At 37.2% G+C, this 15,908-nt stretch overlaps 1 protein-coding gene across 2 annotated transcripts; it reads left to right on the plus strand.

Moving 5' to 3' along the window:
* Positions 1 to 8,468: 8,468 nt before the first annotated feature.
* On the plus strand, positions 8,469 to 14,144 carry zgc:173948. Of its 2 annotated transcripts, XR_012406719.1 has the most exons (7): positions 8,469 to 8,802; positions 8,996 to 9,092; positions 9,196 to 9,271; positions 9,418 to 9,506; positions 9,746 to 9,885; positions 9,983 to 10,190; positions 10,408 to 14,144. XR_012406719.1 is itself a non-coding variant. In XM_073951982.1 (6 exons), exons 1-5 carry the CDS (start codon positions 8,643 to 8,645, stop codon positions 9,843 to 9,845), a joined length of 522 nt encoding a protein of 173 aa, XP_073808083.1. In that variant the 5' UTR covers positions 8,469 to 8,642; the 3' UTR covers positions 9,846 to 9,885; positions 9,983 to 10,246. The 2 variants fall into 2 exon arrangements, 1 of the variants encoding a protein (XP_073808083.1); XM_073951982.1 differs by lacking the exon at positions 10,408 to 14,144 and having other exon boundaries at positions 9,983 to 10,246.
* Positions 14,145 to 15,908: the final 1,764 nt, after the last annotated feature.

Consider the following 15,908-nt stretch of genomic DNA (forward strand, 5'->3'; position numbering starts at 1 on the left):
TAAGCTGCCTTAACACTATCTACATTGTAAAAGTGCTATATAAATAAACATAAATTGGATTGAATTGAACTCTATGTTATTTAGCAGCTTTTACACATCCTTTTTTCTTCAGTGTTTTAGACAGTATAAATAATCAGCAGATTTTAGTGCAATCTGATGCTGGTGTTTACAGCACCATAATGGCTGCAAATACAAAACTGTGATGTAAATGAAAACACTCTATAGCGGGAGTGCCCAAACTTGGTCCTGGATGGCCGGCGTCCTGCAGAGCTTAGCTCCAGGACTGGGTTTGGACACCTCTGTTCTATAGGTTCTTTTGATTTGAGACAGAATAGGCTATTATAAATTGCTCTTGACTTTCTTGCTTTTTCCCAAGCCATGGATTTCTGTCTGTCTTACATTTTAGATATTGCCACTTTCCTTTGTGTTTGTGATTGAGCCCAGCTAATGAGAAATGGAACCATTTAACTGAATATCTCAACCAATCATCTCCCCAAATCACACCTGCTCATTCAGGCAGTAAGTTGGATCAATTGGTGGGTCAGCAAGTGAAAATGCTCTCTGTCAGTCTTGGGTTTGGATCTTTTTTTTTTTTTTCGTGTTGTTGCTGCTGCTGTAGTTTTGTTTCATTTCTGCATAGCAACACCCTTTAGTTCCTTCACCGTGGTGACCTGCGGTCAAGTTCTTCCCAGTGTCATTATTACTACTTTTCTGATGTCTAGAACTCTTGCAAGCCCTGAGATCATATCATTGGAAGTACTGTATTCCTCTCATTTCTCCTCCTCCCATCTCTTAATGGGAATAACAGTTGATGTGGTAGAGACACCCTTTCAAAAGCTCAGCAAAACTATCCACTTGTGACTTTACTTTCACTTGTGGCATTACTTTTTAAACTTTTTAATTACATCGTACTTCCACTTTTTGTAATTAAAAGCATAACTCATAACTCATAAAGCATAATTTTCTCTTCTACTGCAGTACTTCAATGCCAGCATGACATTAAGGGAATATGCAGCCCAGCTAAAACAGTGTGCTGTGAGGTGTGAGTTCGGGGCAATACTGGACAAAGCACTGTGTGACCGATTCGTGAGTGGAATTTGCAATGAAACCTGCCAGCAATAAGTGTTGTCAGAATCTAATCTGGTATTTGCACAATTGTTTGAGACTGCATTAAGCATGGAGACGGCTGACAAAGACGCAGCAAATATGACTCGCACTTAGGGGTTGTATATAAAGTGGAAGTGTGACCTTACAATCAACCAGGTAAGAAGTGTTAGATGTCATGGCAAATGACATCTATAACACAATAAGAAGACATGCATCATACATGACATGCATGGCTCTGTGGAGGCAGAGGAAGCTGACTGGCTAATGTTTTCAGTACTAAGCGAAGAAAACGCTAAAAAAAGTCATTCACAGAGCATTTAATGTAAATGGCATGGGAATCATAATGGAAATTGATACTGGCACGGCTGTAAGCATAATATCTGAGAAACAATTCAAAGCAGTATTTTCAACTAGGCTCTAGAAGTCACAAGAGGCATGCTAAAAGTGTGCACAGGAGCGATTATCCCTGTCTTAGGACAATTTCAAGTGGTCTATGATGGCCAAAGTTAACCATCACCCTTTATTACGGTTAAATGGAGGGGTCTTCATTGACATAATATGAAGAATGAACTGTCACAGCATTTATAGTTCAACATTTACTATTGCATTACTAAAGTTCAAAGTCAAGCCTTTCAACATGAATTAACAATTTACTAACGTTAACAAAGATGAAGTAAAACTTTTGAGACTTCTCGTAACATAAAAAAAGATTAAAACAATACACCTAGTTCAATCCATGTTTATTTACATAGCACTTTTAAAAAATAGATTGTGTCAAAGCAGCGTTACATATAAGTTTTAGTAAATTGAATCCTTTAGTCTTGTCAGGCACAGGGATTGAACCCGGGTCTCTGGTGTTAGAATCTGATGACCTTGCCACAGAGATAGGGAATCACACAGAGAGACACAGCTCACTTCCAAAAAAGGTACAGAATCTTCAGAATGGGAAAAAAAAAAACAAAAAAAAAAAAACACAAAAAAATTTGAAAATGGGAAAAACTTCAGAAAACAAACAATCACAACATGATAAGCACAAACCCTAGACCAGAATTAATAATAATGTAAACAGAACTAGACACACCCACTTTCCTGACTTTTTCGAAACTACAGGTAAATGAGTTTGGGGTCCAAAATGTTTTTATTCAGGACCCAGGAGTGCTCCTCAGGGTCATAGCCTTCCCAGTCCACCAGATAGTGCCGAGATTTATGTACTTGACGGACATCAAGAATTTTGCGGACTGTGTAGGCTGGTTTGCCCCCTAAAAAAACGTGGAGAGGGAGGTTTGACTGGCACACAAAAAGGAGACGACACCACAGGTTTTAACAAGACATGAAAGGTAGAATTTAATTTTAAAAATTTGTGTAAGTATAATTTCTAAGAAACAGGGTTAACTTTCATGACTATCTTGAAGGGTCTGATAAATCTCTGGGAGATAATTTTTGAGAAAATTTAAATAATTGTGAAAGGAGCTGAAGATAAACTAACTGAAAATTATGCAATGGAAGCCTAGCTAATGATCAAGATTTTAAAGGTTTTAAACAAGGAATTAGGGAAAAGCCATATATACCATATATTCAAGAAACCAGTTTTGGATTTTGTATTAAAGGGTTTGAGAATGTTATAGAGATAAAATAGGGGATGGCGAAACTACTTGTTAAACAAGATATACAAAGTTTTTGAAGAAAGAGAAAAATTTAAAAGTTATAGTAATAGAAGATTTTACAAATAATTTTCATAATCCATGTAAAATATTGTCACTTGAAACATTAAATGAATTTAGAAGGGAAAACTTATGTTTATAAATGATTTATAGTTTATAAAAGGCATGGAAAAATATTGAATGAAATAAGAAATGCATTTTGTAATGATAAATTTAAGACTAGAAAAATAATTTATTTTATTTATTATTTAGTTTTTTATTTATTTATGCAAATTATTGAAATGGTTTTCTAAATTTTGTTTCAGACTATAACTTTAAAAAAAATTCAATTATTCATGCACCGCTCATAATCCATAAAAACACAAGAGTTATGGCCTTGCCTCAGGTTATTTTAATGTTTAAACTAAGAAAACTATTAGCTTTATTATCTCCACATCGGGGGTTCCGGCAAGATGGCGGACTGAGCAGTCAACCTTTTTCATTCGTGTGGTATATATGTCCCAAGTTTAGTCCTAAATGGTTTAAATATTTTCATCTCGTTAGTTTTGAAGTCTAGAGTCGTTATACCCGAAGTTGTTTGCCTCAAGTTCGTATATGATTTCCCTTTAGCATCCATCTAATTAGATAGTATGGAGAAACACGGTTACTCGATGAACTCCGAGCTTTCCGGTAAAAGAAAACGGGGCACGGACTCTGACCCTGCCACCCCGTTAAAGCCTCAGGGTGGGAAAAAAGGCGAAAAAAACGTTGGAAATGGAAATCATCTGATGCTGGTGTGTCGAATGTCGCTATTTTAGAAGTAATAAAAGCTCTCGGTGTTAAAGTGGATGAGCAGCACGAAGACATTAGCACACAATTACAACAACATAGCGCCATGATCGCAAGTGTCGCAAAGGCAGTACAGTTGAATGCAGAAGAAGTTAAGGAGTGTAAAGGAAAAGTAAACACGTTAGAAAAGCAGGTGGAGGTTCTCACAAGAGAAAACAGCAGCTTGAAGAATCGAGTTCTAGAACAGGAAAGTTACAAGAGAAGATGGAGCCTTCGTATCAAAGGTATGAAAGAAACGCCAGGAGAATCCATTCGAGAAGATGTGGTTCAGCTTCTAATAAAGATTGCACCTGAATTTTCGTCCAGCATGAGCGAAGCGGTGGACGTGGTGCACCGAGTGGGGAGAAAGGAGGCTGACAGGGCCAGAGAAGTGATCATCCTCTTCGCGCGAAGAGGAATGAGAGAGGAAATTTGGAAGAGAATGAAAAACTCAACGGTGTGCAAGGTTGCTGGGATTAGATTTGCGGAAGATTTGACGAAAGAGGACAGAGAGGCAAGAAGAGCGCTATGGCCGAAGATTGAGCAAGCAAGAAAAGAGGGGAAGGCAGCTGGATTTCGAGGTCCTTTTGCTTACATAAATGGAAAACGTATTTCAGAAAATTAAGGGGTATATGGACCGCATCATTGGTTAAGTAAGATGATAGACAAATGATGTGGGACATTTTACAGTTTGTACAACTTTTTTGTACTTGGGTTTTTCCTACAATTTAATTCCACACGTTTAAAAACTATTTAGAAGGTCTTTTTTTGTTGTTCCAGTTGTTCTAATGTTCTCGTTATTATCTAATCTCTCTTTTTCATCTTTAAACTGTAGGGGTCTAAAAGATTCAATTAAAAGGAAAGGTTTTTTTCCTTTTTGCAAGAGCCAAAATTCAAATATAATCTTTCTTCAAGAAACTCACTCAGAATATATTCAAATATAATCTTTCTTCAAGAAACTCACTCAGAAGCTGTGGATGTTCCGTTTTGGCGTAATCAATGGCATGATGATATTTTTTTTAGTCACGGCACAAATCATTCCGGAGGTCATTTGAAGGATCACCTGACATTAAAGACTGAAGTAAGAACGCTGAAAAAAAAACATCAGATTTTAGCCCAGAAGAGTTTCTCTTTTCCTAAATTAAAGCAAAACTTCATAATATTGTGTTTATGAATTAATTTGTGTGTGTGTGTGTGTGTGTGTGTTGCACTGCTGGAGTAAAGGTTAACCAGTCCACACAGTTCATGCAGCTATAATCTTTATTATCTTTTATTAATAAACTATGTACAATATTTACAAGTCGGCTCCAGGTCTCTAGGATGAAGGTCTCTCAGCGATGTGGTCTCTTCTGGTCGCCGCGCGTCTCTGGTGAAGATGGGGAGCGGGACCGTTTCCCTCCGGCGTCCCGGACCGAAGATGCCGCACCTGCTGAGGACGAGGAGGGCAAAGGCTCGGTCTGGCAGGAGAAGGACGGCCTCTTTCTCTTCTCAGCAGCATAGGCCTCACTGAACAGATCGAGCGCAAACACACACACAAACAAGCAGACATCATGTGAGATTTGGACAAACACTAGAACATGCGGCTATGCCAAGTACAGTTTACTCACGCGTCTATGATGGGAATGACGTATCTGCCGCTGCCGTCTATTATGACTCCCTTTCGGTCTGGGTCGTCCACCTCCAACAGGAAGCTGCGGGGAATCCCTGTGCTCTTCCGGATGCGCTTGTGCGGAGCGGAGCCGCTGCCCTGTGAATTGAGGAGTGACAGTCAAACTCTGAGCAAACAATCTGACTGATGAGGACAAGAGCTCAAGTTCACAGCAACCGTGAGCTTGGAAAACCCAGTTACCACATTAGTGGGGCAGTGCCTAATGTGGTGTCCTGGGATCCCAAGCAGCCTCATGGCCTCACTAGTGAATATCAGAACCATGAGAATCAGCTCAGTCATTTCTCACAAAGCAAACCTGTCAGTGTCTGAACGCTCACCTCCTGGAGTAGTAGCACAGGCTGGACTGGTACATCACCACTTTCAGCTTGTCCTCCTCTGACACCTTTGCCTCAGCCAGATTCTCGGTCTGTTTCACAGGCATTTGCACATTTGAATCTTTTTCACCCTCAACCCCTCAAACAATCTCAAATCTCCCTAAGAAGCTGAGTGTGTGTGCGTATATTGTGTGCTTTACATTGCGTTTTGCTATTGTGCTATTCATTTGTTCAATACCTTCAACAACTGCTCCAGGGAGAGGAGTGAAGGATCAGCTCTTGGTGAAGGTTCACGCCAGCGTCCAGCTTGATGTCTGCAAAACAAAGGAGCTTGTGTGACTAAAACACCAGGGACAGACCAGGAGTCTTTATATAACATCTAACAGAGGACGCGTGTGCTCATTTCCAGAGTCGACTCACCTACAACTCGCTCCAGTTTGAAGACCTCAACATCAGCGCGGGGGAGCTGAAGCGGCAGATCATGAGGAGCAAGAGGCTAAAGTTCTGCCAGCTGAAGATCAGCAACGCCCAGACTGATGAAGGTGAGTTGAGGAAAAGACACTTCAACTGTTCTACACTAACATCAGACACTTAAAGGTGTTTGTTTAAAGGTGCCAACTGACCATCAAAAGTAAAAATGACTCATTTTATCTCCTCCCAACAGGGAAACCACCAAGAATGAAGAATGAGTTACTATCTGGTGTCATGGCTTTGCAATTAAAACAAGTTTAGTTATAATGGAGGTCATTGGGGGCAAAAACAGCCACTTGAACAATATGAACAATACATAAGGGTTAAAAGTCTAATAGACGGCTTGGTTAAAACGAGGCTAAATCTAGGCTGTCAGTGAGTGTGCACCCCTCTCACAGTGACCTCACTTGCTCCGCTGAGTGCTTTGTGTCTCAGATTGCATGCAAGTCTGCAGCCAGATACTACTGGAAGCTAGTCATCAAATACACAGGAACGAATAACTACACGTGTCAATCTGTCTATTAATCTATCTAATCTGTCTAGTCAGTCTTTTATTATCTTTTATATGCAAAAATATTCATTCATAAAAACATATGTATATATGAACACTGGGTCAAATAGGGTCCATGCATTTTAAATCTAATAACAAAAATAACCCAATGTTGGTTTTGTCCATATTTCAATGAACGTGTGTAAATGCACGCTTTGATCAAACCTTTTATTCCCCTTGATGATATTGTGCTTTTTTTCCCTCAATGCCCTCCAAAGTTTCAATGTTTGGCCGTGTCTGCCATATCTGTTTTGTTAAAAAAAAAAAAAAAAAAAAGGAAAAAAAGGAATGCATCGGTTCCTGCATGTAGAATTCAGAAATCTCATGGCATTGAAAGAAAACTGGCAGCAGTTGAGTGCCGAGGTCAAAGGTCAGATGAGCAGGCATCACACCTGATAAACACCTGGGGCAACTGTACAGTAAAGAAAAAAAAAACAACAAGATTAAGAAATATTGCTTTAATTTGAGAGAGACAAAAAAACTCTTCCGTGTTAAAATTTGATGTTCCTCCAGCGTTCTTACTTCAGTCTTTAATGTCAGGTGATCCTTCAAATGTCAGTGTAAATTGTTGAGTGTACCATTAGTGCTCAGTCGTGTTTTTCATGGTTACCAGTGCCGATGGAGTTTTTTTTTAGAGCGTCATATTCTGCTGGAAAAGTTTCATTTTAATGGTAATATGCCATGAGCTGAGGTGTATGAGTAACTTCACAAGTTGACCATAGTCTAGACCGATGACACGCTCATCTACTCCCAGAACCTGGCAGAATGAAATGTTGCAGCTCGTCCGGTCTTCAATGATGAGCCCAAAACAGGCCACTTTACAGAGCCGGCCCAAGGCTTAAGAGAACTGAGAGGCTGGACTTGGTTAACTTTAGATTTTACACAAATCTCATTGTTTTGTTTTTCACCTAAAATAGTAATTAAAACATCCAAGACGTGTTTTGCCTCATCAAAATGTGGAGTTTGATCAGCAAACTACTCATTCTAAGACAACTATGCCTTGGGCTAAATGACTTGGCTTCAAGTACGATACCACACGATTCAGAAATGAAGGTACAGACTGCACAAACAGATAAACGACATGATGCATCTCATTTCACCACAACTAAAGGCAGCGACAAAAAAAGTCAAGCTCTCACGATGATGACATTTCTCATGCAACCCTTTAGCAAGCCTACATAGTATTTATGCCTAAAAGTCACTGCATGGGTAAATAAGAAACAAGCAACACACACACACACACACACACATTTATATATATCCATGGGCTACTGTAAAGTAATATGGTTCTGTCATAACGTTTTGAATGAAAATCTGCATTTGGATAAGACACCTTTAGTATAGTTTTGATTTTAAGGCATAATAAAGATCAAATGCAAGTACGAGTGGATTTACATTGAAAATTTCAAACGCATCAAGAAAACCATGTGCTAAGGAAATTTCAAACCATTTTGAACGCACAGAGACGAGCTTTTGTGCAAAAATGAACTTAAAGGTGCCTTTAAAAAAGTGTCAAAGTACTTTTAAAAACAAAAAAAGCAAACCCCCAATAGGTGGCAGCAAGAGGCCGCTTTATTTGAGTAAAGCATTGAACGATTCATTCAGCCAAAGAAGCCAATAGGATGAACGGACAGTTGAATCAATCCCTGAATCATCGACTCACCCGAGTCTTCTTGGCGAAGGCCTGAATCGTTCGTGTAGGGAAACGTCGCTGTGTATTATTCAGAGATGGCCAACTGTTCTGCTGTTTATTTTATTATACTTATCGCAATGATTTTACCACTACTACTGCTATCAATAAAATTAATATTAATAATAATAATATTGCCGGAAGTTGTACAGCGCATGCGTCACGTGTTCATCATCAGCATCCATGACAACCGTTCTGTGGGTGTTGTTTGAATCTCGCTTTGTCGATTGGCATCTGACCTCTGCGTCCTTCGTGACAATTTTTCCGGATTATCGATATTATTGATCGTTGGATACGTCGATTGATCGCCTGCTGTTCCCATCACTCAGGTTTGACCCTTTTTATTACGCTGTGCTTTGTGTTTGTGTTCAGTATGTCTTGTGTTCACTACAGGTTCCAGAGTCGACTCACCTACGACTCGCTCCAGTTTGAAGGCCTCAACATCAGCGCGGGGGAGCTGAAGCGGCAGATCATGAGGAGCAAGAGGCTGAAGTTCTGCCAGCTGAAGATCAGCAACGCCCAAACTGATGAAGGTGAGTTGAGGAAAAGACACTTCAACTGTTCTACACTAACATTAGATGCGTTATATCAGACACTTCTGGAAGCTGTAAGGTGGTGCTGATGCTGACATGTAGTGATGTTTTGACTGTTTTAAAAGGCTAATGGCTCTCAAAGTATACCGTGCTCCATAATTATGTGCTGATTCTGATTTTATTTTGCTGTCAGAATACACAGATGATGCTCTCATCCCTAAAAACACGTCGGTCATCATCAGACGGATCCCTGCGGCGGGACTGAAGTCCTCAAACAGAAGATTTGTTGGGTAAGTGCTGTGAAATGAGCACACGCGTCCTCTGTTAGATGTTATATGAAGACTCCTGGTCTGTCCCTGGTGTTTTAGTCACACAAGCTCCTTTGTTTTGCAGACATCAAGCTGGATGCTGGCGTGAACTTTCACCAAGAGCTGATCCTTCACTCCTCTCCCTGGAGCAGTTGTTGAAGGTATTGAACAAATGAATAGCACAATAGCAAAACGCAATGTAAAGCACACAATATACGCACACACACTCAGCTTCTTAGGGAGATTTGAGATTGTTTGAGGGGTTGAGGGTGAAAAAGATTCAAATGTGCAAATGCCTGTGAAACAGACCGAGAATCTGGCTGAGGCAAAGGCGTCAGAGGAGGACAAGCTGAAAGCGGTGATGTACCAGTCCAGCCTGTGCTACTACTCCAGCAGGTGAGCGTTCAGACACTGACAGGTTTGCTTTGTGAGAAATGTCTGAGCTGATTCTCATGGTTCTGATATTCACTAGTGAGGCCATGAGGCTGCTTGGGATCCCGGGACACCACATTAGGCACTGCCCCACTAATGTGGTAACTGGGTTTTCCAAGCTCACGGTTGCTGTGAACTTGAGCTCTTGTCCTCATCAGTCAGATTGTTTGCCCAGAGTTTGACTGTCACTCCTCAATTCACAGGGCAGCGGCTCCGCTCCGCACAAGCGCATCCGGAAGAGCACAGGGATTCCCCGCAGCTTCCTGTTGGAGGTGGATGACCCAGACCGAAAGGGAGTCATGATAGACGGCAGCGGCAGATACGTCATTCCCATCATAGACGCGTGAGTAAACTGTACTTGGCATAGCCGCATGTTCTAGTGTTTGTCCAAATCTCACATGATGTCTGCTTGTGTGTGTGTTTGCGCTCGATCTGTTCAGTGAGGCCTATGCTGCTGAGAAGAGAAAGAGGCCGTCCTTCTCCTGCCAGACCGAGCCTTTGCCCTCCTCGTCCTCAGCAGGTGCGGCATCTTCGGTCCGGGACGCTGGAGGGAAACGGTCCCGCTCCCCATCTTCACCAGAGACGCGCGGCGACCAGAAGAGACCACGTCGCTGAGAGACCTTCATCCAAGAGCCCTGGAGCCGACGTGTAAATATTGTACATAGTTTATTAATAAAAGATAATAAAGATTATAGCTGCATGAACTGTGTGGACTGGTTAACCTTTACTCCAGCAGTGCAACACACACACACACACACACACACACACACACGAATTAATTCATAAACACAATATTATGAAGTTTTGCTTTAATTTAGGAAAAGAGAAACTCTTCTGGGCTAAAATCTGATGTTTTTTTTTTCAGCGTTCTTACTTCAGTCTTTAATGTCAGGTGATCCTTCAAATGTCAGGAGTTGCTATTTGTTTGCAGAAATGTCCCGGTAAGATAATTTTTCACAAAGCTGATGATGATGGACATTGGTTAGTAATTGTTCTTAATTTAGATAAACACTTCCTTATTTTGATAAATGTGTACGGGTATAACAACCGCAGCCAAAATAATGATTTACTCTGCTTAATTACTGATATTATTAGTGAATTAAAAATCACCTATCCCACAGAATTTATTTTGATTGGAGGGGATTTTAATTTAACGCCAGACTTATGGCTAGATAGGGAGCCCTCTAAGCACAAGTTAGCTCATGTTAATAACATAATTAAACATTTTTGTGTTCAAAATAATTTAATTGATATCTGGAGAAAGCGGAATCCTGGAATTAAACAGTTTACTTGGGTCAAACCGAACGCAGAGGCTAGAACAAGAATTGATTACTGGCTCGGCACGGACACTGTTTTTAAATACGTGTATAATTGTTCTATCTCTAGTGCACTAGTTAACCGATCACTGTGTAATTAAGCTAAATTTAAAGCAAAATATTGATTCTAGTTACTCAAAAGGATATTGGAAATTTAATTCAGAGCTTTTATCTCAAGAAAAATATTGTGAACAGATAAAGAAGATTATAAAGGATATTGGTAGCAAAAGTATGTCTAGCGGCTGTAAATGGGAGTTTTTAAAATTCAAAATTAGAGAATACTCTATAATATATGGAAAACAATTGAAAAAAATTAGATTAGAAAAAGAAATTAAATTATTACATGAGATAAATGAGTGTTGCAGTAAACATACTTTAAAAGAGGTCGATAAAGAAAAACTTATTTATTTACAATCTTCATTAGACGAAGTTTATATTGGAAAGGCAAAGGGTGCATATGTAAGATCAAGAGCAAATTGAATGGAGGCTGGAGAAAAAAATAATTCCTATTTTTGTAATCTTGAAAAAAGACGCCAAGAAAGAAATGCTATGAGTAGTTTGTTAATTAATCAAGTAGAAAGTTCAGATATAATGGCAAATATAATGGCAAAAGAAGTTTTACAGTTTTACTCAAACTTATTCACGTCATCTTACTCCAAGGATGACGCTGAATTGTTCTTTAAAAAAATTAAAAAATGTATCCCCAAAATTGAAGATTCATTCAAAGACCTTTGTGATTCACATCTCTCCATTTATGAATTAGATCTGTCCTTAAAAAAAATGAAAACTAATAAATCGCCTGGACCAGATGGGCTAACTTCAAATTTTTACAAGTTTTTTTGGGAAGAGCTCAAAGTATTTTTATATGAAGCATTACAAGAGTGCATAAAAAATAACAATCTAATGCCTACTATGAAGCAGGGACTCATTATTCTGATACCAAAGCCTGGAAAGGATAAAAGAATATTAGATAATCTTCGATCCATCACGCTTCTCAATACAGATTACAAAATATTCTCAGGGGTGATTGCTGCTAGATTAAAGATTGGTCTACCTCAAATAATTAGCGAAACTCAACCAGGATTCTTAAAAGGCAGATGTATTCATAACAATATAAGGCTTGTTCTGGACATGCTAGAATACAATAATTTTATTAAAGAAGAGAGTTTTATTTTATTTCTGGATTTTTTAAAAGCATTTGATAAAGTAGAACACCAGTTTCTTTATCAGTCCCTAAAGTTTTTTTGGTTTTGGATCAAATTTTATAAATATAATTAAAATGCTTTACAAGGACATAAATAGTTCTGTTGCTATTAACAAAAAAACAACTCCTCGTTTTCAGGTGAACAGAGGAATAAGACAAGGATGTGGAAGCTCTCCTCTATTATTTATTTTGGTTGCAGAACTATTAGCAATTCTTGTTAAAAATGAAAATATTGCAGGTATTAATTTTATGGATCACAATTTTATAATTAGTCAGCTAGCTGATGATACGACTCTTTTTTTAAAAGACCATACACAAATCCCCTTAGCACTTAAGCAAGTTGAATGTTTTTCTAAAGCCTCAGGTTTACAATTAAATACATCAAAATGTGAATTGATGGCCATCCATGAGCACCCTTTGACCTCACTTTATAGCATCTCAGTTAAAAATGAAGTAAAATACTTGGGTATTATAATTTCAAAAGATGTAGAGAGAAACGAAAAGCTAAATATTGACATAAAAATTGAGAAAAGTAAAATAATTTTAAATTCTTGGCTACAAAGGGATATTACAGTTTTCGGTAGAATATTACTAACAAAAATTTAAAGTATTTCCAGATTAATTTATCCATGCTTTTCATTATCAATTTCATCCAAAAAGTTAAAAGAAATAAATAAAATTAATTATGACTTCATTTGGAGAAAAAAGTATCATTATATTAGGAAACATGACATAATTAAGGAATATAGTGAAGGTAGATAGTACTTAAACTTAAATGGCTGCAAACATTTATAAAAAATGAGGATTCTTATTGGTTTGTAATCCCATCTTATTTGTTTAAAAAACTAGGAGGTATAAAGTTTTTTTTACAATGTGACTTTGAATTATCTAAAATTCCTCTGAAACTTTCCAATTTTTATAAGCAGATTTTGTTGTATTGGAAAATGTTGTACAAACATAACTTCAGTCCTCATAATGTGTCTTTATGGAACAATCGCTGCATATTAACGCAACGTAAATCTTTTTTTTTTGGATTAATGGTCACAAAATGGTATTTGGTCAGTACTGCATATTTTGGATAAGAATGGTTGTTTTTTCAGTTGCAATGAACTTGGTAATATATTTAATTTTAATTGTGTTAAAAAAGATTATTTTAAAGTAATTAGAAGTATTCCTTTACCATTAATTAATATGTTAAAAGAGACACTAGTTTATTCCACAGTCACACCAAAAATTCGGGACATTAAAATTGGTAAGTTAAATTTTATGGACAAGAAATGTACAAATATATTTATTAGAAAATGTCTTATACAGGAATGCTATCCTGGTCCTATTAAAAGAAATTATATTTTCCAACATTTTAATAAGAATTTAGTTAAAAAAAATTAGATGCAAATATTTGACATTTCCTCTTCCTCCAAAAAACAAAGAAGTACATTTTAAAATTATGTATGATATTTACCCTGCAAAGGAGTTTCTGAGAAAGAGATTTAATGTGAATTGTAATGTTTGTCAATTTTGCAATAGTGATATTGAAACTGTTGAACATCTATTTCTTCATTGTAATTTGGTTAATCCTTTTTGGTCAAATGTGGAAGTCTGGATAAAACAATACATTTCAAGGTTTCCTTCTATTTATTGGTACATTGTGAAATTTGGTGTGCATTTGGACAGCAAAGATGAGGACTTTACTGCAAATTGTTTACTCATTTTACTTAAATTCTTCATCCACAAATGCAAAATTATGAAAACAGCTCCTCAATTGATTGTGTTTAAAAAGGAGTTTGCCACCTATGTAGAAGCTTTAAAAATAATGAAAGGTGAGAAGGCTAAAAGATTATTTGATTTGTTTCTTGAATATGGTTTTATTTAACCCCTTACAGAGTTTCTGTTAGATGTCTGCATGGTATGGTGTTATTTATTTGTTTTTGTTTCGTTTTATTAAGATATTTCAAACATTGTTTTTTATTTATTTTTGTTTGGTTTTGTACTTGATTCATTGTATATCTGACATGTCTCAGTCAGTTTGAGATTATAATAAGATTATGTTTGGACTGAGTTTGGCCTAAATTGTTGTTTTTGAAAGGCAAAAAAAAAAAAAAAAAAAATATTATCTCCACATCATATAATTTAGAGTGGGAAACGTCATGAAGATCCACACTCCTTACCAGTTGGCGGCGTAAATAAACCACGCTGTTGTTTCTCACCCGACAATAAATGTTTAAGAAGAAGATGACCATGAGTTGAGTTTAAGACTTCTTATTTGAACGTACCTTTCAAGTTAAAATTGGAGAAGAATTATCAGCTGCTTTTAATATTACAAATGGTACACCACAAGGCAGTGCAATTAGCCCCATTTTATTTAATATAATGATTAATGATGTTTTTGATAAGGTTAACAAGGTAGGAATAGGACTTGCACTTTATGCGGATGACGGAGCATTATGGAAAAGAGGACGCAATATTAGAAATGTTAATAAAGGAATACAGGAATCAATTAAAAAAGTTGAGGAATGGTCTCTGGAATGGGGCTTGAAGTTCTCAGTATTAAAAACAAAATACATGATATTTACAAAAAACAAGAAAATAGTACATACAGATTTAAAGTTATATGAGCAGATATTGGAAAGAGTACCTGTTTTTAAATACCTTGGCTTATGGTTAGATGAAAAGTTAATATGGAAAATTCATATAAATAAAATTGAAACAAAATGTAAAATTATTATAAATTGTATGCGTTCAGTTGCTAGTCACAGATGGGGAGCTAGTCGTAGTGCATTGTTGTGCATGTATCAAGCATTGATTCGATCCTGTTTTGATTATGGCTGCATTGTCTATGGATCTGCATCTAAGACTTTATTAGGAAAATTAGATACCATACAAACCAAAGCGTTAAGATTATGCTGTGGAGCAATTAAAACATCCCCTGTAGATGCAATTAGGGTAGAAATGGGAGAAATGCCTCTTGAATTTAGAAGGATAAAATTGATGATGACATACTGGGTAAATCTCCAGCAATCAGTTAGTAATCATCTTACTCGTAAAATACTAAAAGATTGCTGGGAATACTCATATGAAGGGCAGGACAGTTTTGGATGGAGGAGTAAAAAGTTGGCTAAAGAATATGGTATAGATAACATGATCTTCTGTCCCAATATACCACTTACTGATGTCCCACTATGGAGAGCACCTGAACCACTCATAGATGTAAGCTTGCTAAGTAAATATAAAGATGAATATAGTGGAAAAGAAATAGATGCGTTTTTAAATAATAAGTATTATTCAACTTTACAAATTTTTACAGATGGTTCCAAAGAACCTATTAGTAAAAAGATAGGAATAGGTGTTAATATTCCAGAGTTCAAAGTAAATATTAGTTTAAAATTGTCCAATAATCTATCAGTATACACTGCAGAGTTAACAGCTATAATTATAGCATTACAATGGGTTGAACAAGTCAGACCAAACAAAGTAGTAATCTGCTCAGATTCATCTTCAGCTTTAGTTAGTATAGCAAACTCAAAATCAGATAGAGAGGATTTAATAACAGAAATCTATTTATCTTTATATAGATTAAAGGAAATAGGAGTAGTCGTTTATTTCTGCTGGGTTCCATCACATATTGGGGTATCTGGTAATGAAGTTGCTGACAAATTAGCAAAGGAAGCACTAAATAAGCAAGAGGTGGAGGTACATGTACCTCTGGGGAAAAGAGAGGCAAAATCGATTTTAAAGGAAAAACTAATAAATAAATGGCAAATTAGATGGGATAATAGTAATACTGGAAGATGGCACTATAGTATTATACAGACAGTAGGGACAACACTAAATCAAGGAAGAAATAGG

The sequence above is a fragment of the Danio rerio genome, chromosome 1 (genome assembly GCF_049306965.1).
Source record: "Danio rerio strain Tuebingen ecotype United States chromosome 1, GRCz12tu, whole genome shotgun sequence".
In the NCBI taxonomy this organism is placed as follows: domain Eukaryota; kingdom Metazoa; phylum Chordata; class Actinopteri; order Cypriniformes; family Danionidae; genus Danio; species Danio rerio.

Coding starts and splice junctions, on each gene's coding strand:
- zgc:173948 (XM_073951982.1), top strand. CDS start 8,643: ATGTCTTGTGTTCACTACAGGTTCCAGAGTCGACTCACCTACGACTCG. Junction 9,093..9,195: donor TCAAACAGAAGATTTGTTGG/GTAAGTGCTGTG, acceptor TTTGTTTTGCAG/ACATCAAGCTGGATGCTGGC. Junction 9,507..9,745: donor CTGTGCTACTACTCCAGCAG/GTGAGCGTTCAG, acceptor CTCAATTCACAG/GGCAGCGGCTCCGCTCCGCA.